The sequence below is a fragment of the Rhinolophus ferrumequinum genome, chromosome 10 (assembly GCF_004115265.2).
Source record: "Rhinolophus ferrumequinum isolate MPI-CBG mRhiFer1 chromosome 10, mRhiFer1_v1.p, whole genome shotgun sequence".
NCBI lineage: Eukaryota > Metazoa > Chordata > Mammalia > Chiroptera > Rhinolophidae > Rhinolophus > Rhinolophus ferrumequinum.
The window spans coordinates 66,324,001-66,349,955 of record NC_046293.1 but is presented as its reverse complement, the minus strand read 5'-3'; the positions used below and the strand labels follow the sequence as shown (position 1 = coordinate 66,349,955).

At 36.8% G+C, this 25,955-nt stretch overlaps 2 protein-coding genes across 6 annotated transcripts in view; both read left to right on the top strand.

The window, feature by feature from the left end:
- The window catches only part of PTPRR (protein tyrosine phosphatase receptor type R), a 245,428-nt gene extending 231,749 nt beyond the window's left edge, over positions 1-13,679 (top strand). For all 5 annotated transcript variants that reach the window (XM_033118286.1, XM_033118287.1, XM_033118288.1 and 2 more), the window contains one exon: positions 12,471-13,679. In XM_033118286.1, coding sequence (XP_032974177.1) covers positions 12,471-12,564 — 94 coding nt within the window. In that variant the 3' untranslated portion in view covers positions 12,565-13,679. The remainder of the gene's footprint in view (positions 1-12,470) is intronic.
- A 599-nt stretch (positions 13,680-14,278) lies between these two features.
- Positions 14,279-25,955, top strand: part of PTPRB (protein tyrosine phosphatase receptor type B) — a 121,866-nt gene continuing 110,189 nt past the window's right edge. Inside the window, exons 1-2 of the mRNA XM_033116618.1 lie at positions 14,279-14,415; positions 15,689-16,084. Of these exons, the coding sequence (XP_032972509.1) occupies positions 14,361-14,415; positions 15,689-16,084 (451 nt within the window). The 5' untranslated portion in view covers positions 14,279-14,360. The remainder of the gene's footprint in view (positions 14,416-15,688; positions 16,085-25,955) is intronic.

Sequence of the window (25,955 nt, the reverse complement as noted above, 5' to 3'; positions counted from 1 at the left end):
TCCTCCCCACCTTCACCTTCCCATACCCCACATGTGATTGCTTCTACAAATGTTTTCTTTTTGTACATAAGAAGGTCCACTCCAATTATCTTTCTTTCTCCTCTTACAATTGCTGTCTTAGTCTCCTGAAACCCTCTTGCTTTCCATCCAGTACCTTCCACTCCAGCCGGAATAGGATACAGTTGCTTCATGTCAGACTCTAGGATCTACCATCATTCAGAAAGGGGCCCTGCATCAAAGAGGAAGGGACAGCACCCAGTCCATTGGAGCTGCTCCCGAAATGACCCTGGTCCCTCTTGCTGTGTGCTTCTGTAACAAAGCTCCTGCATGGGACCCCAAATCCCTCAGGGACTCTAGTTTCTATGCCTGTACCCTCCTTTCCTACTGGCTAATGCTGGAACTCCATGAGCCCTAGATACCTGCATGGATCTAAACTTACTGCGAACCAAGTTGGCCTTCAATACCTGCTCTGACCCTATTTGGATAGTGAAAAACAATGGGCTTGATTTGCTCATTTTGGGGGTGTGGGGGGAGCTCTTGTGCTCTTAATCTTGCCTATTTACCCTTCCATCTCTCACCTCCCCCACTTGCTTTTTCAGCCTGACCTCCACCTCGGTTTCCACTTCCCACTCACATTACCCTGTCAAGTCTACCAAATCGTCCTCTAACTTTGAATGGAATCGCAAATACATTTTTTTAAAACCGTATCACAATGCCTCTTCTATCTGCTCCTTCCTTCCTAAAGCAAATAGTCAGAAAAATTTAGCCTTGGCCTTCCACCACCACCAAGGTCTTCCCACAAGGCTTGTCCTTTTACTCCTGATAGGATCTTGAAAACATAGCCAACTTCTCAGCTGATCTGAAGCCTATGGGCTTTCCACGCCCTGGATTTGAATCACTGCCAATATGTGTCTCGAAATCATTCTGATTTATTAATCAAGATCCCTTCTATATAAATTCTTCCTGAGCAGCTGTTGTTTATGAAACAGACAGTCTCCTTAAAAATTTCCTTGAAAGGTTTTTCTTTTTCCTTCCTTCCTTCCTTCCTTCACAGGATCAGCATCAGTTTAACTTTTCTTGTCTCTTCCTTCTGTTGTGCACTCCCCTATTTGCTATGAAAAGCAGCACAGAAAACCTTCCTCCTTTCCTTCACCCCATCCAACTTCTTTTTCCTCCATCCTCTTCCTTCTTGCTTCCGTTCAGCTTTTTCCTGTCATACTCATTTTAAAAATTCAAATTTGTAGCTAACGGTTACCATTGACCATATTCGTAACTCATGCCGGTAAAGGGAACGCTGGCCTTAGAAAATCCAGACGTTCACCTTTCTGCTCTACAGTTTTTCATCATTCATCAGTTCTTCAAACCTCATCCCCAATGTAGACTCTGTGGTCGTCCTTGCCTTCAGTTCTTGATCTGTCTTCTAGACATTCCAGAATGCACTATTCACATTCAGAAGTGTATTTATTTAATCATGGACTCTTTACATGGTCTTGAAAGCACACGTCTCCTTTAACTCCCAAAGTGAATCTACAAGTAGGAAAAGAGGTATTCTTTGGCTTCATTTTTTTGTTTTAACGTGGAAACAAAGAATTCAATATATCAAGCAATTTACCCAAAGTCACGGAGCTTAGAAAATGGCAAAATAGATTTCTTTGGAATTCGACAATTGTAGATAAAAGTAAACAGGTTTTTTAATATGTTTATTGTAAAACTGCTTAACAAAAACATATCTCTTTCATAATGCTTTACCATATAAAAAAATGCAGCAACACAATAATTTTTAAAACAATGTTTAATATGAATGAGAGCTATTTCATGAATAGGTAGAGTGATATTGTCAGCAGTTGCCATAAGAGTATCATTTGAGGGATACGGGAAAGTTACCTCATCCCAAAATATCTATCTATGGAGGATGCCAAAAATATCTATGTATACTGAATATCTAAAATACTACTCTTAGAGAGCCAATCCTTTGCTAAAAGAACCATTCCTTTTTAAATTTTGTTGAACCTAGAAAGATAGGAGCAGAACTCAGGTAACACTTTGTCCTCTCAGCTATTAACACTTTGTAAACAAGATGCTCCATCCTTTCCAGCATGCTAGCTAAAGAGACTGTTACTCTCTGCGTTATCAATATGTTCAGAACGTAGGTTTTGCTGAAGAAGAATTGAAGAGAAGATTCCAGAACCTGGGTATACCTAAGGGTCTGCAGTCCGGGAGACTGGTAGACAACTCCAGGGCACTGGGGAGGGGCAGGGCATAGTGAGGGAGCAAGAGATCTCTAGCGAGACATGCCTCTGGAAGATCGGCTACCTCATTTGTGAAGCCCAGTACAAAATGAAAATGTGAGGACCTCTTTTAAAAAAAATTATTAACTATTTCAAGACAGTGACAGTGGAGCATTAACCAAACTGCAGGGCCTTCTCAGCACGGTAGGTGGACTGTGGGGTTGTGAGTGCACAAGACACTAGCCCACGAAGCCAGACCCATGGTGGCGTGTTTTTAGGATGGGCGTTTATAGAGGGCCTGAATCCTGTGACCTGTGTCCTGTGGAACAGGCACCCAAGATCTCTGCTCGGTGTGGTGCTCCTGAATCGTGCATATGTTCCTTCATTCAGCAAACATGTACTGAACACTTACTATGAAACAGGCATCAGGCACCTGGATGTAGAAAGATGGATTCCTTAACATACTTTTCCAGACTGTGTTTCTCAGGACACAGTTAAATTACTGATTAAACTATGAGGGCCAGTTAAGTCCCAAATTCTCTTAGACTGTTTTCAGACCAAAAAAAAAAAAAAAAAGATTCTCAATTAAGTTAGAAAAAAAGCTATTATATAACTGTATTTCTTAGAACCCTTCTCCACTTGGATATTCTCAATAAGTATTAATGCATTAAAGAATCTGAAAAGTCCCCCAACTTAGAAACCCATTTAACTTCCTTTGAGCACTCTTTCACATTTATTTGTCCACACACACACAAAATAAAAAACTTTCCTCAAAGAATATCTAAATGGGAGGAAAAGAATTTATAAAATGATAAATATAAATTATGTTTTCAAGAAGTTTGATGGTAAAGAGAAGACTGGAGATGGCATAGGAATTTGAGCCTGGGTGGAACCACTAATTGGAAGCATGCAGCTGAGTATAATAAGGGATACAAAAGAGAGGCAATATATCAGAGAGCTGAGGTTCTGTCCTCAACAGAGTACAAGCTCCTCAGGCCTTTCCCTATCCTTTCAGACTCTCTTTGAACAATGGCCCCTGGTCCAAGTGATCCAAGGCTGCATATTGCCCATCTTTTTTTATAGTCTGCTCCCACCTCTTGTGGCTGCTTCCTCTGAGAAGCCCAGGGCATAGCTAACAACAAAGCAAAAGACAAGGCATGATTTGGATACTTAAAATGGGGCTTGTTTCATGACTACGTCAAAAGCTTGAGCATTGGGCAGGATCAAAATCCTGATTTAAAAATAAAGAAATTACAGTGCCTGATTGTTGTTATCCAACATGACAAAAGCAAGCAACTTATATTCAGGTCACAAATCTGCATTTTTAGCAATAAATTCAAATGGCCCGGTTTAGAGATGAGTGTGTTATGGCTGAATGGATATTTCCAATGTAACAACAATGACAAAGCCGTTTGGTGAATTTCTCATTCTCTGGCAAGACATTATTTTTATTGGCTTTAGGGCAACTTCTATTAATAGATGCTGCAGTTCTCGTTGCAGATTCATAAGACTGTGATTCTCCTTTTAATAATAATTTTGAGCATATTTTGAATTAAAATAGGATTTCTTTTTTTCCAAGTAGAGGTTCAAATTCAGTGCAAGTCACCCACAAGTATTTTATTTAGAAGTGCATGAATGGATCATTCTACATTTTGCATAATGTTCATTTTTAATGAAAAAATGAAGTAGGTAGCAGGCAATTAGGTCTGAACACTGGCTAGTGGACAGGTAAGCAGGCAGCTACTAGAGCATGAGATGCCAGCAATCGCTGGACCAGATGTCAAGGAGTTTGGTGCTAATCCTGGCTCTGTCCCTCATTTCCTGTGTGACCACTTGGACACTCTAGGCCTCTAGGTCAACATCTGTAAAAAGACAGGTGGGTTATATTGTAGCCCCCCCCCAACCTCTTCTGGTATGAGGAACCCTTTTCTAACAGTAAAGTATTTCATAGACTTCAACCAAATAGTTGAATTTTGAAAACCATAATGCTTATAAATTAATTATATTCTGTAACTCACAACAGTTAGTGATGCATATGCATATGCATGTGTGTGTTTATTTGGCCAACTGATAATGCTGGGGGCACAAGTGGCTTCAAGGGCCCCTCCAATCAGTTGTCTTTTCCATCCTGGGAGTCAGTGGTTAGGAAGGAATCAACTGGCTCTCTAAAATGTCTTGCTATTGCATTGTTTGAGTCTATGAACCTTTGTTTTTGTAGAGAACAATGGAATGGTAATAACAGACAATCATAACATTTGCCAAGCACCTACTAGGAAAGGGATGAAATTTTAAAATCTGGCCTTAAGACTATCGAACAAATCTCATTCTTCAGGAGGAATCCAAGACCTAAGAAGAATGAATGATGTATCCAAAGTCACATAACAATTTTTTTATATACCCTGAACAGTATTTCCAATTTTGCTCAAATAAGATTGTCTAAATTTTGGATTTGTTTGCATCCCAAAAGGCTATTGTTTTCTGGAGTGGGAGACCCAAGTGTGTTAAGCACAAAATTGAGAGGAAGTTCACATTCTAATCCTGCCTTTGACAATGACCCTGAGCTAGTTGCTATATAAACCAAGGGAAATTGTTTATTTCTAATGGTTCCAGTTTAGATCACTTATTATTAATATCTGAATATGATAAGTACCATGAACTTCTTATTGGCCAGCATGGCTGTAAGGGGATATTTTGCTCAATCACGTTTTCCTGTTAATGGAAGGTTGCTATATATACTATTATTGGTCAACAATTTTCAAAAATTGTGGTGGAAAGAAAGGACCCATAACATTAGTACTAATGTGTAGTAATTAGTACTAATGTTAAATCTCCCAATCTTATATATCACTAAATTGCTGTGATTATGCCACCTAATTAAGAATTCCAATTGCTATTAAAACTAAACCAAGGAGCTTTCACCGTATTTAGCTCCTGCTACAAGAGACTCATTTAGGCATTTGTATGACAATGTTTCTTAATGTGAGATAGTGACAAAAGATCATTTATACATTGAGGATGAGAGATGCACCTGTCCCTTTAAAAAAATAATAATAATCCATAGTAATAAAATGGCCAAGGAAACTCAGAAAATGCTCACGTGCACATAGATGTTGTAGGAGAATGACTAAAGAGCAATACGTGACCATCAGAAGACATTTAGGCCGGGAGGAAAGGACCATGTTCCATTGCAAGTTGACCTCTGGCAACTTTTTCTTCATCATATTTCTTTTAATCCCATTTGGCACCTCTGGGCACCGGAAGAACTTGAAAACAGAATTTTGGAAATGAAACACATAAAATAATATATGATCCTAAGGCCTTTTTCTTCTCTCTCTTTTTTTTTTCTTCCCCCCAAACAGGAAACAGTCTGTCTAATCCTCCTGTTTAAAAGTCAGTGGTAAACTGCAGTTGTCTTTGTACATCCTTACCTTGGAGGCCTCTAATTGGAATGACATCCAAAGACCTGACTTGTAGCTTTCCAGACAGGATAGAAAAATGCTTCCAGTGTGCGTCATATCATTGTTTAAATGTTTTGATTAATCACTTCAGTTAGATGATTTTTGTCTTTTTTTTAGCTGTAATAATCTGAGAGGAGGAATATGCATGCTATCAGTTTCCTAGGCTAATATACGTCCCAAAAATATTCTTTGTTTCCAAAACTTGTTTTAAGTAATTCCAGAGCTCAAATTTCTACCTATTGGTATAATTTTTATCAACTCTAGATTTACATTTATCCATATCCCCCTTCAATCCCTTAATTAGTGAATTTCAAAGATCTCATTTGAAGACCAGGAATTGAACATTTCAGTTTACTTATTTTAAAGACACTTCAAGCCCCAGAAATTGGTATGGATTTACTTGACATTACAGTTCCTGAGACTGTAAGAAGTCCTCTTGTAAAACAGATTATGCCAACTGAATCTCCCAAGTGGTTGCCAGGACAACCTTTCCCTTCTTCTCAGCTGGGAGTTAAAATTGAGTGTTAACCTGGGTGTTCAGAAGAAAACTGGCTAATTTTCAGGGGGAAAAAAAAAAAACGAAAAAAAAAGAAACCAGAACTCAAGATAGGCTGATGCATTAAATTATCATTGGACGTGTGCTGGCTTTTGTGCCCTACAAATACGTTGGAACACAGCTCTTCAGGGAAAGTGTCTATTCAAAATATGTGGTCAGAATCAGTCAGAATACTTATGGTGAAGTTCTCCCTCCTTGATGTGACATCTGTATAAAAACATGGGGAAACCTTTGTCCAAGGCACCGAGTTACCACAGCAGACATTATTAGCTAGGTTTGCTTCACTCATGCCCAAGCGATCAGAGATTTACCCAGGAGACGCATTAACGTCCACACCTTTTGTTCTAAATTTACTGTACCAAATTTTAGTAAAAGAATTCCTGATTTGAAAATAATAAAAAGCCAAGGAGCGTAAGTTCCATTGTTAGGCCAGAAGTGAGTCACTGCTGCAGAATTTCTTCTGTCTACTGATTAGACCGGATACGCGCTGGGTGGTGCCGCAGGAAAGGCTGTTGCTCTCTGTATGTGTGAGTTAATAGTCACAAAAGGTCACAATTTTAACATGTTAAAAACCAAATCTCTCTCCTGGGTATATGGAGGGTGTGTGTGTGTGTGTGTGTGTGTGTGTGTGTGTGTGTGTGTTTCAAAACACCCTCCCAGTAGCAAAGGGAAAAAACTACATTTTTTTTTCCCTTCCAACCTTAGTTTTCCCCCAGCTGACACAGCTACGTGCTTCTCTGCATGGAGACTGGGATGACACTGATTTCTGTGTTTGGCGGGGCTAATGGTATAGGAGATGTCTGACATTTCTGGAAGGGCAGCATAGCTGAACCCTCTCTGGCCTGTTCAGTGTTCATATTCTGTGGCCTCAAAGCAGTGAGAGCCCCGTAGCCAACACCATTTTTGCAATACACGGAATGACTCTTCCATATGGAGTGGGACATAATAAGAGTAGACAAATAATTTATCATCCAAACCAAGCCACTTCTGAGAGTGAAAGGTTGCCCTATTAATAATTACACCAGGACATCAGGAGTGAACCAGAACTGTGCCAAGCAAACCAGGTGCATGATCACCCAAGACATAGTGTTAGCTAAGCACTTATCAAAAGAATAAGAAAACGGATACGCAGCATTTCTTTAGTACTTACTAAGTGACAGCCGCTGTGCTTAGTATGTGATGGGTTATCTCATTTAAACCTTGCAAAACTTGAAAACTTACTAGGTCAATACTCTGCCAGCCCAGTGGTTTGCAAACTTTTTTGTGAACAATGGGAAACAAAACAATGGAGAGACAAAATCTTCCATAAAACATCAATATGGAAAAGGAATAAAAAGCAGAACTGCCCTGGTCACAGCTGGGATTAGGAGCTAGTCCAAAAGCCCAACCACCTCCTCCACCAGCCATAGCCTCTCAGGCACCTCTGGAGAACCCTGGGCTCCTGGGGTTTCTGTAAATAGCCTTCAACTAGACATTGAGGTGCTCTGACTCATTCCATCCTCACAATCTAATGAAGTTTATCATGAATGTCATCTTATAAGTGAAGAAATGCCAACTGGAAGGAGTGAATGATTTGTCCAAAATCATAAAGCTACAGGTTGAAAAGCAAGGCTTCAAATTTGAATCTGTCAGACTCCACTCCCATCTCTTTCCATGACATCACCTGCCCCCACTGCAGCAGACTTCTAGGCTGCTTAATATTCAGAACCATATTGGATCTTTCTATCTAGGCTTGCCCAACCTGGGCAATATTGTGTCCTCTGCCAGGTGTATTCTTAGTTCTCCAAGGCCTAATCCCAAGGCCTCATCCCAAGGCCTTCTGTCCAGCTCTGTTTGACCAGATAGCACCAAAAGTAACAGTACAAGAAAAATAGCTAACAATATGGTGTCTGTATGTGCTCGCGTATGTTCTAAACATTTGAAATGGATCGTCCCATTTATTTCTCACAACAGTGCTGGGTGGTAGGCACTACCATTTTATTACCTCTTCATTTTGTAAATGAGAAAACTGAACACCAGAAAGATGATGTAATAAGCGAAAGCAGCTTGTAAGTGGTAAAGACAGGATTTGTGTTGACAACAATGTATGGTGTGTTTTCCCTAGATCCCTATGGTAATGAACCTGACACCTCAGCATTACTACCCTTTTCAAACCCATGATCATGCTCACAGCTAACTGGGTTCCCTTGCCCAGTTTTTATATGACCTTACTCTTTTTTGATAAACTAACTCCTGCTGGGCGGTAGGTATTGTAGCTTAATGTGTTATACCTCCAGGGAAAACAGATTTGTATCTAGGGGATTCTCCAAGGACGGAGGCTCCTTGCTACAATTGTGGTGATATCCAGGCCGCTACGTGACTGACGGTGGTCCAGCTGTTTGGGGCCCCATAAGCCTTCTCCATTGAAACACCGTCTTAATCAGTAGGGAAATCTTTTAAAATGTTAACCTTCATTGAGCTTAAGCTATTATCTATTGGAAGTCAAGGATTATTTTAGTGCCTCATCTTTAAAAGGGAATTGGATGATACCTTTTAAAGTTAAAAAAAAAAAAAAAAAAAAAGCATCCCTGCTTCTTACCTTTGAGGACCAGCTTGCGTTAGGAATTTTACGTCAGTGATTCAGATGTTCAGCAAATCCATGGAGCCCTGTCTGACCTGAAAGAGTCCTGGGGGTAAAGTCAGATCTCTCCTGGAGGGTGAATTATTACAGGGCTCTTCCGTAAGTGTATTTTGTATACAGGCACTATATTAGCTTCTCGGGTTTTTGGTTTTGTTTTTGTTTTTGTTTTTTTACTATGGCCAACCTACAAAAAGACTGTATTTGTCCCAAAACTGAGTAAAATCTCCAAGGTAATCTTAGATTTCAAGTTCTTACAAAGATCAACAGAGTATTCTACATATACAAATAGCCAGTTATTAAACATCTTCAAAAATGATAATGATGAGTTCCTGACTTTGAATCAGCCACCAGTGAATGCATCATGGGAAGCCCTTTGCCTGTTTTTAGCCTGGAGTTTATCTGCTGTCATGTGACATGAAAGTGGCATGGCCTGGATAACCGATGTGACAGGTATTTACTTAGGACTTGTGCTTTTCACTGTTGCATATATGAGAAGACTGAGACATGATGCCTGCCCTTAAAAGACCTATAACCTAGTTGGAAACAATTTTGGAATGGGATTCGACAATACATAACATGATGTCAAATTACTTACAATAAAGACCCTACCTTGGCCCTCTCTTTTTCTACTTCTTTATAAATGACAAACGAAAAGATGTATAAGGCATGCCTGTTAAATGTCTGGAAGACACAAAGCTGGGAGTGAAAAATGGAAGGCAGTGATGTTAGTAAATATGAACATTGTTCTAAAGACGAGATGTAAAATTAACAGGAATAAATAGAAAGTCCTGTATTTAGTTTCAAAAATTCAATAGCATAAGTTCAGGATAGGAGAGAGCTGAAACTTTCGCATTCAAAAAATCCTGCATTTTTTCATTAACTTAAACCTTCACTCAATATCCTAAAATGCTTGCTGAGTACCAGGCCCCAGGTGGTTACGGTGGGATCTTACCACCCAGTGCACCCGCAAATGCAAACTAATTGTCCAATAACGTACCGCTCAAGGGAGAAAATATTCCCACTCACTAGATCTCATCAGGAGTAGACACAACACTCTAAGAAGGTCATATTTGATCAAATAGCCTATAGAAGAGGGAGACTAGACTGGTAACAGGGAAACCAGGCTGGATAGAAATGTTGAGTGATCACAGGATGTTTAGTCTAGAGAAGAAAAGATTATGGGGCTTTGATGGTTGTTTTCCAACATTTAGAAAGCTATTGTGTGACTACAAGAGGAGCCTTAAGACTTTTTTGGGTTATTTCAGTTCAACCAATGGGGTGAAAGTTAGAGAGGGGCTGATTCATTCGGATGTCTTCAAAAATATTCCTGCCAGCTTTGGGAAAGGCTGCCTCTAAAGGAACCTCACCCCATGACATTCCAGCAGAAACTAGCTGACCATCTGCTGTGTAGACTGCTCCCTTCTGGAAAGGCTACATTATGTCAACGATTGGAGTGAATGATCTCCGAGGATCCCTTTGATGCTAATTCTTTTATTTTCCAAATTAAGTGGGAAGTAAAGTAACTTTTCATATGCCTTCCTTAAGCCCTCAGATGAGCAAAAATTTTGCTAGCTAATGACTTCATTTCTCCGTCTTCCCTACTTTCATTGTCTGAGACAACCTTGACGTAGGTAACAGAATGTCACAGAAAACATATTCCAAACATTAAAACACACTGCTGACCCATTTGGGGTAAAAAGGTTATAAAGAACCTAAATGTCTCAGTTCATTCATCAGTTGCAAATGTAAATACCAGTGTTCCCCAGAACAGACCAGAAGGGGGAAAGTCTTGCTTCAACATGAGGTAAACGGTGAGAAGAAGTCCACAGACCAGACAGAGCCCATGAGATGGAACACATATAAGGCTCCACATACTGTCTGCTGCTCAAGTGGGAGGACTAATAGTTCCCTGAGCTGTGTGAATGCCAGAAGAAAGGGGGCACCTCTGAGTTCCTTGTGGCTGCCCTAAAATTTACTGTGGCTGTATCTCTCAAGCTTCACAGTCAAGGCCAGCATCTTCTGGACACCTGCTATGTTCTTAGGTGTGCCCAGATGTCATCATGCAGCTAAGAGGAATAGTTACCACGTCCTCAGTGGGCCATTTCTGTTGTCAGCTTATGACCAAGGGACACTTGGCCAGAAGATTGTCTTCAATACAACAAAATGTACATAACTGGGGAAAAGACTGATGAAATACTTCTGCCAAAAATTTGTTGTCATGGAAAGCTGTGTATTTACCTCTTTCTTTCTTACCAAATGCATCTTTTTGGCATCATGTCGACTTGCTTAGTTTAGTTAAGAAGGGTGACGTCTCACTAGCTTAATATCACTACTTAGTTTAAAAGGGTGAAGTCTTAATATCTTGTAAGTTTTTACTTACAGAGGTTGACAATATAAATTGTATCTAAATATAGATACAAGCCCAGTTTTAGTTATTACCGTTAACAAGAAATCATGTTACAGTAAGGCAATATACCTTGTTTTTTAAGTTGAAGTGCTAACATGACCTAAAAATAATCATTTTGAATGGTAACAACAGTCACTAGGAAGAACTGGCTAAACATAATTTCAAAATTAGTTGCATGATTGCAGAGTTATGGAGACTTGATAGAACTTCAAATAGTCACTAGCAGTGATGCTGTTATTCAGTGAGCAGGAAAAATAAGTAGCATTTATACTGCTATCTGGTAGTTTTGCCAAGTAGGAGAACCATTATTATAAAGAGCAGAATGTGAGATAGCTATTTTATATATAAAAATAATAATGAGAAGCAGCCTTATTTCTCATGAAGGCAGCTACCTTCTACTAATCCAATAGCAAAAGTTATGCTGAGTCACTAGTGATGATAATGATAATACCAAAGGAGAAAAAGCAAGAGCCAATTCCCTTTTTCCAACTCATTTAAGGGCCCATCCACTATTGGGTTTAGATATCCAACACACTCAACCCAGATGCTGAAGTTGTTTCATTAACATACTCAGACCACTCCAAGGTTGTTGTTCTTTTTACTTGTGGAAAGGGCACCATTTCACAGTCGATTTTTATTTGGTAAACCTACTTCGATCAATTTTAATCCAAGTGCAGAAACCATTTTAACATAAGAGGAATGATAAGGCACCGATGAAGGGATATTACTCCTGATATTCATTTCATTCATTCATTCAATTCATTTAAACCTCACGACAATACTATAAAATAGGTGCTATTATCCCACTTTAAAAGAGGAGAAAACTGAGGCACTTGTTTTTAAGGAACTTGTCTGTGATCACACAATTAGGAATCAGCAGAGGAGAGATTTGAACGCAGACAGCCTGGCTAATTCCAAGCTCCCATTAGGCTATCCTGCCTCCCCAGTAATGGAATGTAGGTAAAATTAATCAAGTGCCAAGTGTGTACCAGGCACTATGTTAATCCCTTTATATACACTCCCATATTAAGTTCCCCAGTTGGATGATTTGGACACAAGTAAGAGAGATTACCAAAGAATCACCAGGTCACCTGTTCTGTGTGTCTTTGGCATAACACCCTAGCTTGGATGTGGTCTCTGTGTGACTTGAGATGGCAGGATATTAGCAATAAGAAGTTACTGTATTATCTCTTCCTTGCAGGGGTGGAATGGTCCAAACCAGTGAGCAGTATGAATTTGTGCATCATGCTCTGTGTCTGTACGAGAGCAGACTTTCGGCAGAAACTGTGCAGTGATTCTCTGAAAATTCACCAGACCATCAATCTCTAGGGGTGATTAATCAATTACCCACTTGAGGCTTCTACAAGGAGCTTCCTGAAATTGAAGGAAAAAGAAGCCCTGAAGCCAAGCTGTAGCATGGATTGTGGAAGATGGTAACATAGTAAAGACTGCCAGCCCCTTGTGTATATGAATGCATTTGTGAGCATCTCTAAATTATTTTGAAGGTCCTATACTGATGGAAGTATGATAGATTTCTCACACAGCTAAGCAGGATTTCGTTCTGTCTGTATTGATTATCTGCCACACAGAATGTATGTATGAAATACTCAGTGATATATGTCATCAGATGATGACTGGAAGAGCTGCTGACGAAATTACTATTATGTGTTTAGATGCTTTAATGTTTGCAAAATCTGTCTTGTGAATGGACTGTCAGCTGTAACACTGTTCTTGTTTTAAGTGCTATTACCTTTCTCAGTTACCAGAATCTTGCCGCTGAAGTTGCAAGTGATTGATAATGGATTTTTAACAAATAAGTCCTTGTTTTTGAAAAAAAAATCAAAGTCAGTAACTATTTTATATGAAAATGTGTCTTGATAATATTACCTATTAAATATGTATTTATCAATACCTCTTATCAATCAATTACAGAGCACAATGATTGTCTTTGGGTGTATATGTATTTATTCTCTATATTGGGCAAAGAGGTGGTTTCAGCTCCAGAACTCTATCCACTGTATTTCTACAATGTGAGTCATTTTACTTTGAAAGAGAAAAACAATTTGTAGCAACTCTGACGTATCAAGAATTTTCAATACTTGTCTCTCTTTTACTAAGGAGGAGTTTTTGAATATGCTGTCTACCTGGAATCCCTCACCCAATAAAAGGCAGTTGCTTTTGGGAATGATGTAGACTGTCACATTTCCAGAGTTTCTTCAAAAGGATGCTGCCATGGATATCCTTAAATTTCTGAAAGGTTTTAATCCTCAAGAGATAAATAAAGTTAAGAAGAGAAAAAAAAACTACACTCAGCAAACACTAGATGTTTTGCTCAAATTTGAATTTTTAACGCAGCTATGTTAACTTTGTTTCATAGTGCCAATAAACTAATCTTAATACTAAATATTGAGTAAAGCATGTTCTTTTTTTCTTATTTGGAGAGAGGCTATTATCTTGTGGGGGAAGCCTGAAGTAGATAATGTGATGGGTTTAATTTTAGTCTCTGCCTCTCCCCAGTGGAGATGACTATCTCAAAAGTAATACCTATTGTCATCACATGAGAGATAATGATCTAGAAGTGCCATCATTATGTGGTTTTCCTCAATAGATTCCCAGCATATCATTATAGGAACAGTACATGTTTATGTCTTTATATCACTTGTCACAGACCCTCATAAATCACATGATTTGTGTTTATTCAGCAGAATCACATCACCTGAAGAGATGTAATGTTGTAGGAACATTCAATTATCTAAGATTACAATTCTTTTCTTCCCTCTTGAGGTTAAGAAGTAGCTCTGTGCCGATGGGATGGTAAGGGAAAACTTACAGAATTTTATTCTCCTCCTGGAGGCTGGAATATTTTTCTACAGAAAAAAAAAAAAAGAGGTAATCATAATCCCTTCTTTCTAAGGAAACAGACAAAAGGACACTGGTGTAAAACTTCCCCAAACAATTCAATAGGAGGAAGTGCTCGTCACTGACTTTTCCCCCCACCATGAAGGCACATTTCCTTCCCTGGTCTTTGCTTCTCTTATCTGGGAGAATTTTTTTTCCCCCAAGCGAAGCATGAACAGTGGTTAAGTGGAAAATGGAGGCTGAATTTTACATGGCGATTCTTACCTGCTTGATCTTCGGGAACTCAGGTGAGTGGGCCTGCCTCCGTGTCTCGAAGTATTTCTCCAATAGCCAGCAGAGGAGATTCTGTCTTTTGGAAAGGGTCTGAACTAGGCAGAAATGGAGCCAGGTCTCCATGGCAGTTTAGCCAAAGACGATGAGGAGTGGGAATTAAAAAGAGCCAACTCTGTCCACACTGTTGAAATTATTCTCCAAAAGAAAATAAATGGCCTGCTCGTGTCTTCCAAATGCCTCAGCAGTTCCTGAAATGGCATCTTTACAGCAGGGAGCAAAGCATCCCGAGGAGAAACTTTTTAGTATTATATAACAGTCTGGGGCATTCTCCATGCTCTTTTCCAATTAGGCTATATTTTGTGTTTTTGTGTCTGAAAGTTAAAGAAAATACAAGAAATATAATCAAAGGGGATGAAGAACTACAATGTGTTTTATTTAGAAGTTGTTATTTGGCAGGAAGATCTGAATGTTTTCATGGGAGAGCTGGGCAAATTAAGTGAAAGCACACTGAAAATGGTTTCTCAGCCTGAATATCTCACTTTTTAACACCGATGTTTAACAATTGGGTATTTAGTTTTCTTACACCAAGAAACGCTGATATTTTAATCTGTTGGTGTTTATGGTGAAATTGTAGATATTGTCGCAAAACAGAGAAATGCTTCTCTCTAGAATTATAAGAACTTTTGTTTGTGATAATCAATACTTTCATTGGTTGCTGTTAGGTAGGAGGGTATGCTTAGGAGGGTAGAAAGTTTGTTTTATTCTGGGGTAAATACATCCAGTTTTTAAATTTGTATTCAAACTGTGTAATCTGTATACAAATATTTATTGCAATGATAACTTAAGGATTGCAAAAAGGGGTACTTTTGAAGGTGGGGGCCAGAGGTGAAATGGAACGAGTAAAACAGTTAAAAAGGAAACTGAGCTTTTCATAACTTCAGCATATTTAACTAATTGGACTAAAACATCACACCATAGTCTCTAAATGGTTTTGTTTCTTTTTCACGCTTCCTTTCATTATTTCAATGGGGGTGTGTTTTCTTCCCTAAACAATGTGAAAGTAAAAGAAATGGAGCTAAGTGTGACATTTTGACATTTTTACATTGTCAGCCTTGGGATTTTAAGTCACATATGTTGAATCTAGGAATATTCATTTGACATGATAACAGTAGCAAAAGATAAGTAAACCTCATATTTTTGCTTGGCTGATTTGTGGATGGGTTGTTTTGTTTTCTGATGGGCCTTGTAATTTGTTACATAGTACTATATGAGCTTTTCATCTTCCAGAGGGGTTTCAGATTGTCCATATCCAGAAACAACAGTGCCTTTTCGAAAATAATATAGTGTTCGTGGGCTTGTGCAATGGGACCAACCAAAACCAGCAGTGGATGTGGACTGAGAATGGAAAGCTCCTTCATATAAAATCTGTGCTGTGCCTGGGTATCTCCAATTCTTCTGGTGGTCCTTCCCGATCAGCCATCTTTGTCCACTGCTCCCAGGCACCCCATTGGACTTGCTATGAGAAGGAAGGGTTCCTTGAGGTGGAAAATACCTCTCTCTTTCTCAAGAAACAAGGCAACAAGGCAGTGGTCAAGAAGGGCAAGAAATACCTCCATAGCTGGATGAAAATAGATGTCAACAAGGAGGGAAAACAAGTCAATGAAAACCTCTGCTTAAAAAAAGGTGAGCTATTCCTTTCACAATTAATTCTGAAAGTTCTTGTGCTAAATGTCATGTTTTTTTCACATTCAAGGGACGTGTACATGCCCAACACAATTCCTATAGAAGATTCATAAGCTCATGGCAATGGATTAAGGTGATGTCCCCCAACTTGGCAAACTTCATTATTTTCATTGAAATAAGCCCAACTTTTCTTTCTATCTCTCACTCCTTTTTCCCTTTGTCTCTTGCTTCTTTTTTAATTCAACAAATATCTCTTGAGTATCTCTTTCGTGCCAGACATTACACACTTTAGTTGAGTACTATTAGATACAGGAATATAGATCTAGGCATAAATACAGCATACATTAGTAATGAATAAAGCCAATGATCAGGAAATTAAAAGTTGCTGAAGTAGACTCTTCTGCTCTCTGACAATGAAGAATTATGTATTAGAACATCAAAATGGTGCCTGAGAAGACTGGGACTATAATAAAATGTGCTTTTGCAAATCTCTTGTCCTAATGTTAAGGGGTAGATATATCTTTAGGGGTAACATACTTTTGAAATGGTAAGAACCAATGAGCAGCCACAGAGTTTTCTGTTAAAATTTGTTGACCATTGATGGAGATAACCTAAATGACAGACACTCAGATATAAAGACTTGTATTCATGTGCGCAAATTCCTGTTGCCGCACACAGTGTAGTCCTGCGCTAGGAATTTTTTATTTGTGGATAGAGCTTGATGTTCTATTTTTTCTTAATCATTTTATTACTTCTTTACTCCTCTTGGAGGTTTGCTTTAGGAAGTCATAAAAGATAAAACTGATAGAACCATTATATATTAGGTAAAAATGGACCTTAGAAAGCACTGGAGAAATTATTTAGAAATGAAGAGCTTCATTAAGGAGACTGGAATTTGTCAAGGTTAAGTAAATTGTCCCAGATATTTCAGTGGCAGAGGTTTGATTAGAACCCAAGGTTCGTATCTCCTTGTCCAGTGTACATTCCATTACACAGTGTTTCCCAAACACTTGACCACAGACTTTTGCCCAGTTGGCTACATAAGAATCACGTGGAGGAAGGGAGGGGATCATTGCCATCATTTCTTCCCCAACTACCACCTCCAAGGTTCTGTTTCAAGAAATGTGAATTTGGGCATAAAACTTTTATGTTTTCTAAAACGTTCTCCAGATAATTTTGATCCATAATCCCGTTTGGGGATTAGTATCCACTAAACCTTTAAATCTTTTTATTAGATGTTGATTAGAGTCTGATATGAGCCTTTCTGCCATGCTAATCTTTGGACAGGTTTTTGTCACTCATTCATTTCATAAATTTAATTAGATGCCAGTTGAATGCAGTAGGCTCTTCTGTTATAGAAGTTGAGTGTCATGGTCCTTGTTCTTATAAAACTTCTGACTATGAGATTGAAGTAAAAATATAAAAGTCAGTTAGAAAATTCAACTTTATCAGAGAACATACAGTATGTATCACCAATTTGTTCAATTCCTTGTCTGTAGTTTATCTAGTGAGGCCCGTCATAAATAGCAGAACCCTTGGAAATGTTCTCATTGTACCATTACACACAAATGAGATTCCTCCCCAGATCCCACACAAACCTTATTTGGTAGATATTCTTTCATTGGCACTTTTAAAAAGTAGGTATGGATTCAGTGGAGAATTATTCAAGATAGAAGATAATTCATGGAAAAAACTGTCTCCTTTGACGTTCATATAAAACATGTTCAATGATGAACTTCAAAAGTAAAGCAGATAGAATCAACCATTTACAGTTATCCACTGAACATGCCGTATTCAAAACGTACCTGATAATGAGTGTTAGTAAAAAAAAAAAAAAAAAAATGAACTTCTAGAAAAAGCAGAGTTAAAATCTGCACAATTGTGGTAAAAAACATCAGTTTTTAAACATGCACAGGTACAACACATATTTTTGCTTTAACACAATTAAAAGGTAGCACACACATTTTTCTGCTCCATCTCAAACTTACCATGAATTAAAGATACAGAATGATATTCATGTACTCATAGCATGAAAGCTCACTGATTTGCTAGAGAATCCATTGTGAAAATTAAATTGCATTTAGATATTTGCAATGAATGGTGCCAAATGTGCTTTTTTGAAGAGTTGGTAACTAAAGACTATGCTCTAACTCAGCACAAATATGCATGTTATTCATCCATAGGATGTGAATTGCTTTATTAAGTTCTTCATTAAAAGGTGATGTACCTGTGAAGGTCAAAATCTGGACACTATTTGTTTTATAGAGGAAATATTCATGATGTCATTTATGATTGCCAAGTAATATTTCTCTAATACCTACTGGGTGCCAGAGCTTGTGCTACAAGTACACTGCACCAGTGATTCTTAAACCAAACTTTGCATCAGAATCATAATAGGAGCTTTGAAATAATATTAATGTCCAGGCTTCATCCCCTAGGCCAATTAAATCAAACATTGTATTTTTAAAATGCTTTCAATGTGATCCTTTTATTTTTTTCAGTTTCAGGTGTATAAAACAACATAATAATTAGACATTTACACCCCTCACAAAGTGATAACTCCCCCCAGTCTACTCCTCTGACACTATACATAGCTATTAAAATACCATTGACTATATTCCTTATGCTGTACTTTACATCCCGTGACTATATGTATATGCATATATATATATTTATATTTATATATATATATTTATATATATATATATATATTTATAGTTGACATTTAATATTATGTTATATTAGTTTCACGTGTACAGCTCAGTGGTTTATATAACCTATGAAGTGATCCCCCCAATAAGTCCAGTACCCATCTGGCACCCTACATAGTCTTTACAACGTTATTAATTATATTCCCCATACTGCATTTCACATCCCCAAGACTATTTTGTAACTACCAATTTGTACTTTCTAATCCTTTCACTTTCTCCCACATCCCCCAAACCTCCCATCTAGCAATCATCAGTTTTTCCTCTGTATCTATGAGTCTATTTCTTTTTGTTTGCTCATTTATTCTGTTCTTTAGATTCCATATAAAAGTGAGATCATATGGTACTTGTCTTGTACAATCTGACTTATTTCCCTTAGCATAATACCCTCTAGGTCCATCTACGTTGTTGCAAATGGTAAGATTTCATTTTTTATGGCAGAGTAATACTCCATTGCATAAATGTACCACAATTTCTTTATCCAATAGTCTATTGATGGGTATTTTGGTTGTTTCCACATCTTGGCTATTGTGAATAGTGCTGCAGTAAACATGGGGTTGCATATGTTTTTTCGAATTAGTGTTTGGATTTCTTTGGATAAATACCCAAGAGTGGAGTTGTTGTGCCATAAGGTAGTTCTATTTTTAATTTTTTGAGGAACCTCCATACTGATTTCCATAGTGACTGCACCAATTAGCGATACCACCAACAGTGCATGAGGGTTCCCTTTTCTCTACATCGTCACCAGCACTGGTTGTTTGTTGATTTATTGAAGATAGCCATTCTGACAGGAGTGAGATAGTATCTCATTGTGGTTTTTATTTGCATTTCTCTGATGATTAGTTACGTTGAGCATTTTTCCTTGTCTATTGGCCATCTGTATGCCCTCTTTGGAGAAATGACTCTTCATGTCCTCTAACCTTTTTTTAATTGGACTGTTTGGTTTTTTGGTGTTGAGTTGTATGAGTTTTTTATAAATTTTGGATATTAACCCCTTATCAAATATATCATTGGCAAATATCTTCTCCCATTCAGTAGGATGTCTCTTTGTTTTGTTGATGGTTTCCTTTGCTGTGAAAAAACTTTTTAGTTTGATTTAGTCCCATTTGTTTATTTTTTCTTTTATTTCCCTTGCCAAGGAGAAACACCAGTAAAAATATTACTAAGGGTAATGTCTGAGAGTTTACTTGCTATATTTTCTTCTAGGAGTTTTATGGTTTCTGGTCTTACATTTACGTCTTTAATCCATTTTGAGTTTATGTTTGTAAATGGTGTAAGAAGGTGGTCAGTGTCATATTTTTTGCATGTATCTGCCCAGTTTTTCCAGCACTGTTTATTAAATAGACTGTCTTCACCCCAGTGTAAATTCTTGCTTCCTTTGTCATAGATTAAATGACCATATAGGCATGGATTAATTCTGGGCTCTCTATTGTGTTCCATTGATCTATGTGTCTGTTTTTATGCCAATAGCAGCTATTTTGGTTACTATCCAAGGTGATTCTTATGTGGAGCCAAGATTGAAAATCACTGATTATGCATTACTCCGTTGGGTAATGGGGAAGCCAGATAAGTAAATAGTTAATTACAATAGAGTATAAATAGAAAAAAAAGTTATATATATATATATATATATATATATATATATATATATATATTCTTGCCAGTATGTCCTATTAAGCAACTGTGTTTAAAAACAATTTTAAGGATAAATTTTAAATTGCATATTTTTTAAACAGTCCTTTGAGTGCCTGCCCATTATGATTTTGTCGTAATTTAGATGTGCTCCATTCTTACTAAGCTACATTTTTTTCTTCTTCCTCTCCTTTACTCAGAGTCCCTCTATAACAGGATGAATTGTGTAGGCTTTAATCAAAGGGGATTAAAATTCAATTTAAAAATTAGCATGAAGTTTTTGAGAGGAGGACCGATACTAGCTAGAATCAGATATTCTCAAATAACTTTCATCAGGATAGAAATGTAAAACAGGCCTCTCTTTTTTGATTTCCATGTAGTTTATATTTCTTCAAAACAACCATTTAATGAGACAAGTAGAATAATAGAATAGAGGTTATTGGGACCTAATTAATAGAAATCTAACTGAATAGGAAATATAGATTGTGTGAACATAGCAGATTATCAAATTAAACAAAACAACGGGATTGAGATTTCTACTATTCCCTTTGAATTTCAAGTTGATCCTTAAAGAGTACATTGCATGCCTTCATTTTGAACAAAAGAGGCGTACCCAGTAGACAGACTTGTGGGGGTCTTTTTAATCAATTTTTTAAAATCAGTTTTAAATATTAGCGCGCTATAGCTATTAACTCTGAGTCTTAGGAGTGATAACAAAAGCATTGTCTCCAAAATACCAACATATCTGGCTAAAAATTTTTAAATTGTATTCTCCTGTATCAGGAGATTGATACTCTTGTATCAATCCAGTGCCAGATATCCAGATATTTGAAAGAATCCTTACTTTTAGCAATGTGTCAATAAATCAAACAGGTGGCTGACAGACTTTCTCAATTTTTGTTCATATATTTTGGTGTTATATTGATAACTACATCCTCAAAGTCACTGTATTAAGAGTATAATTTTTGGAAATGCCTTGTATATAATTTCTAAGTCTCCTATAAATTCACACAAGGCAGTTGTCAAAAATGCAATAAAAATAAGGAAAAACCGAATTTTGTTCTATTCAATAGTATTGCAATATTATATAATCACACATTTGATTTTTTTAAAAAAAAATATATTATTATTACTTTAGCAGTAAAAATGAGTTCTGAGGTCCAAATCTCTAATTTACAAATTCTCAAAACATAACATTCATAAGTGAAGGGAATCCTTTATAGCATAAACCCTATAAGCTAAAGGGAAAATTACATTGGCCTGCACTTTGGGGGTACTTAAACATTTCCAGAAAGGTTCACTTAAAATTCAATTGAAAAAAATCATTTCCTCACAACCAAGTCTTTTATATACACAGGAGATGCAGAAGGAAGAGTTAGAAAACTAATTTACTATGCTGTAAGCCTGTTAAGAACAGGGAGCATCCCTTAGAAATCTATCTTCTTTAAAGATAATCCTGGCAGCCATGCTCAACAAATGCTGATTAAATTAGTAAAAAATTTCAACTTCTGTAAGAGGTTGAATATCAGAATTGTAGAGAACAATAAAGGAAATCTAAGGACTACTTTGAGGAATGCCCCTATTGAAATCATAACTATTCCTTTTCTCTTCTGTCCAAACCAAGTATAATTTTAAAACCACCAAGCCATCAGAAGTTACATTTGCATCTATTCCATCAGGAAATAGTCTTGGCCCCATAAGCAGACAACAACGTTTACAGTGGCCCAATTATTGAAATTTAATGGACCTACATGATATGGAAAACAACTCATTCCTTGGCCCCTTCTTCTATATGAGAAACAGAGAAATTTACTCAAAGGACATTACTGATTGGCAAGCATATCTAAGTAAATAACCTTTGAAAGGGGGAAATTAAAACATTTTAAACTTGAGACTAGCTTCCACGACACCAGCAAAAATCTGTTGTCAGATAGACTATGTTCATCTAGTTCTAGGACTTTCAGATGAAGCATGCAAAATTCTGTCCATCATTTGGATACCTTTTCCAAGGAATGCCAAATCTCCCTACAAGTATAAACAGCTGAATGGTTGTCTAAAATTATTTCACTCAGATGTTTCATATTGTATGGAGAGTAACATTGTATATGTCAGCCAACCATTCAACATCCAATATCTACTACAGATTCATTTATTCAGATGTAATATTTATTTGAGGACAAGCAAATTTTGCAGACATATTTTCAAGTGTCCCTGATGGCTGACCTAATGAAATCATTAAGAGATTTTGCTGCTTGCAGGCTTGATATAATTGCTGGTTAAAGTAATGTTTAACTGTAGTAATTTGTAGTAATTTGGGAAATAAAATGTATAAGCATTGTAATAGGTAAACAATCATATGTACTCTTGGGAGAAAGGATTTTAGTAGAAGCTATTTCCTTTAGTGATTGGTAAGAGTGCTTGTAAATACAGAGCTTGAGGGGAAACCAAAACAGTAAGTGTCTTTTGTATATACAAACCCTACTTTGACCAAATTGGCTGTCACAGCCATTTTAGGGTTTGTCTTCCTGCATCATTATAACAACATTGGCATGGGTCTTGCAATTGACCATTTATTTAACTAATTATTGAAAATCATATGAAATTGATTATTGATACATAATTTATATGGTCATTGAAAAATATCTGGCACAGCACCCAGAGACTCCTAACCTTTTTTAGCCTCTGACATATCAATGAACTTATCAGAGCACACCCAGGACCACATATGACATTCATGGGCCCTGGGCTCTTATGTTGTTGTTGTCCTTTCCTCCACTAAAAAAAAAAAAAAAAAGTAAAATAATTTAGTAGATTTTCATGAGTCCTAAAATTTTCATTTTTTTCCTGAGGGGTGAAAAAATTTGAAAACATTTTCTTTTACCCTGAAAGGGTTTTTTGGTGGTGGTGTTTTAAAAAAAAAAATGAAATCATTTTATAAATCTTAAAATATCATGGTACCTAAGCACAGTGCCTATCGTGCCTGATGGACAAATCAGACCTGCGTACACCAAATTATTCATCCACTTTCCACCTCCCTTTTCCCTGACCCTGTTTCCGTAACGTCTGGTTCTGCATCTCTCTCTTACAGCCTGGTAGCCATGAATTTACAAGCCATTCTTCCTCCTCCATTCAGCATGATATCCTTCTACCCCATAATCTTATTCTTTTCTGTGTTTTGGGGCGGGGGGAGGGTGTACCTCCCCAGAAGAAAACATGGGTGTTAGGATAAAACAGGCACATCTTACTAGTACTTTTCAATAGCCAATTACTACTCAACTACTGTACTAGTGAGTACAGTAGTGAGTACAGTGGTTGAGTAATAATTGGCTATTGAAAAGTATTTCTTTGATTGGTTAATCTTTCATTTGTTGTTCTTAATCTAAAATTTTTACTATGCTATGCGTTAATGTTTTACTGTGCTATGTCTTGTCATCAATTTCCATTTATCAGTTATTCTTTATTTCTAATCTTGAATCTTTTATAAGTACTATGAAAAAATTTTAACTTCTGATTATGACCTCAGATTTGGTTGTTATGTCTCCCAGTTTGCAGATTCTCCATTTTGGTATCTATTTTCAGAATCTTTTCACTTCCTTATTCGTTTTCTCAAATTTTAGATTTTTTTAATGCACACTTTGTTTCATTGATTACATTTTCTGAAACTTTAATTTTTCTGTTTACTAATTCTAATTATTATTTAAACTATTATAATTCCCCTCTCTTTCACTTCACCTTTATTCTAGCCCAATTTTATTTAATATATTTAACTTATTAATATATAAATATATGTACATATATATATATACACATAAGTCATCCTTTTTCTAAGGTATCTTCTGTTTTGTTTATCTCTTTTCCAGATTATTTTTATACTTTTAAAAGGCACATTATATTTGGCATCTTCCTATAGAACAGGAAGTACCAACGTAATTAAAATTTCATGTCTCCAAAATGAGTTTTATTCAAGTTATTGTTTTCAATATTCTTGAAAGTTATCCGTATCATTTAGACTAACAAATTGTACATTGTCTTTATTATCATTATGCAAAAATTCCATTTCTATTATTGATTATATCTGAGCCAATCACAGACTAATTAATAAACTAAAATGCGTGTTGCTTTCTTAAAAAATATATTTGAAATATGGTATTTATATGGTGCAGTGATTGCAAATATATAGGTGAACTATTTGCAACTTAAATGCAAAACGTTTTTAGACTGACCAGGATGGTCCACCTTTTCTTGAATCATGTTCCAAGAGGAATTGCACATAATGTGGAAACAATGTAGTAGCAATGGTACAATAAAGCTTTTTAAAAATAGCTTCAACATATTGTCCCATTGTGTAAGAACTTTTCCTTGCATTTGTCAAAACACATTTTGGTCTTTCATGGACTGTAAAATGTATATACCTTTTTAAAGAACATCAGAAGAATGTATAGATACCAATACATCCAAAGATGTATTATTAGTATAATTTCATAACACCCATTTCAACAGAGTTCAGGAAATGGAAAAATGAACTTCTTTTGATCACTTTTTGTATTTCTGTAATGGATTTGCTTTCCTTCCATCTACTTTATAATCTTTCAATACCCATATAAGTTAGAATTCAGGTTTGGCTCATATTGTTTCACATTTGGATAAAATCATATACTTCAGTGGATATAAGCATCACCTGAGAAATTTGTTAGAAATGTAGGTGCTGGGTCCAGCATCAAATCTACTGAATCAGAGTTTCTAGGAGGAGGGCCAAGGATTCAATATTCTAACAAGCTCCAAAGGTAATTCTGATGCCTACCAAAGTTTGAAGACCACAGCTTTAAAAGTCACTAAATTGATAAATTAAATGTTAAGACTAAAGCTTCTTTCCTGATTCTTAAATAGCACAAGTTAAAAACACAGACATGAAATGAAGGGGTACTGGACTTGGATATTTTGTAGGTTCTTTCTTTGGAAAAAAAGGTGGTGGCCTAAAACGGAAAATGGATTTGTTTGGTTTGGGGTGTTGTAAAAATAAATCTAGAAGGTTAATTAAAGACAATTACAGAAGTCTGAAAATTTTTCCATAAGATATTCCAAAGCTACTTGAAATGGTAATAAGCTATGTTATTCGCAGAAGAAAATTCAAGAATGTTTTGATCATTTATCCAATTTTGGGAGACTCCTGTTATATCCATTTAATTAATTATGTAAGTTGACTAATTAAAAAACAGTTCTTAGGATGAGAACTTAGCAAATGCTCCTTAGCAAAGAAGAGTAAGCATAGGCTGACATGCTAAGGCACGTAATTACATGCTAGATATTTGAAAGCTTGTTTTTGTCCTAACCCCATCATTAAATCCTTTCCACCCCCCCCCCCCCCCGAAGGTCTGAGAGCTAAAATTGTCATAGGTGGTAATCAACTCAGAGGATTAGCATTGGCCAAAGCTCAAAATGACTAAAATGCTAATCTCCATATACAGAAATTTTTACATGCCAACAATAGACAAATATCTACTTAATGGGACATTCGCTCACCTAACACAATT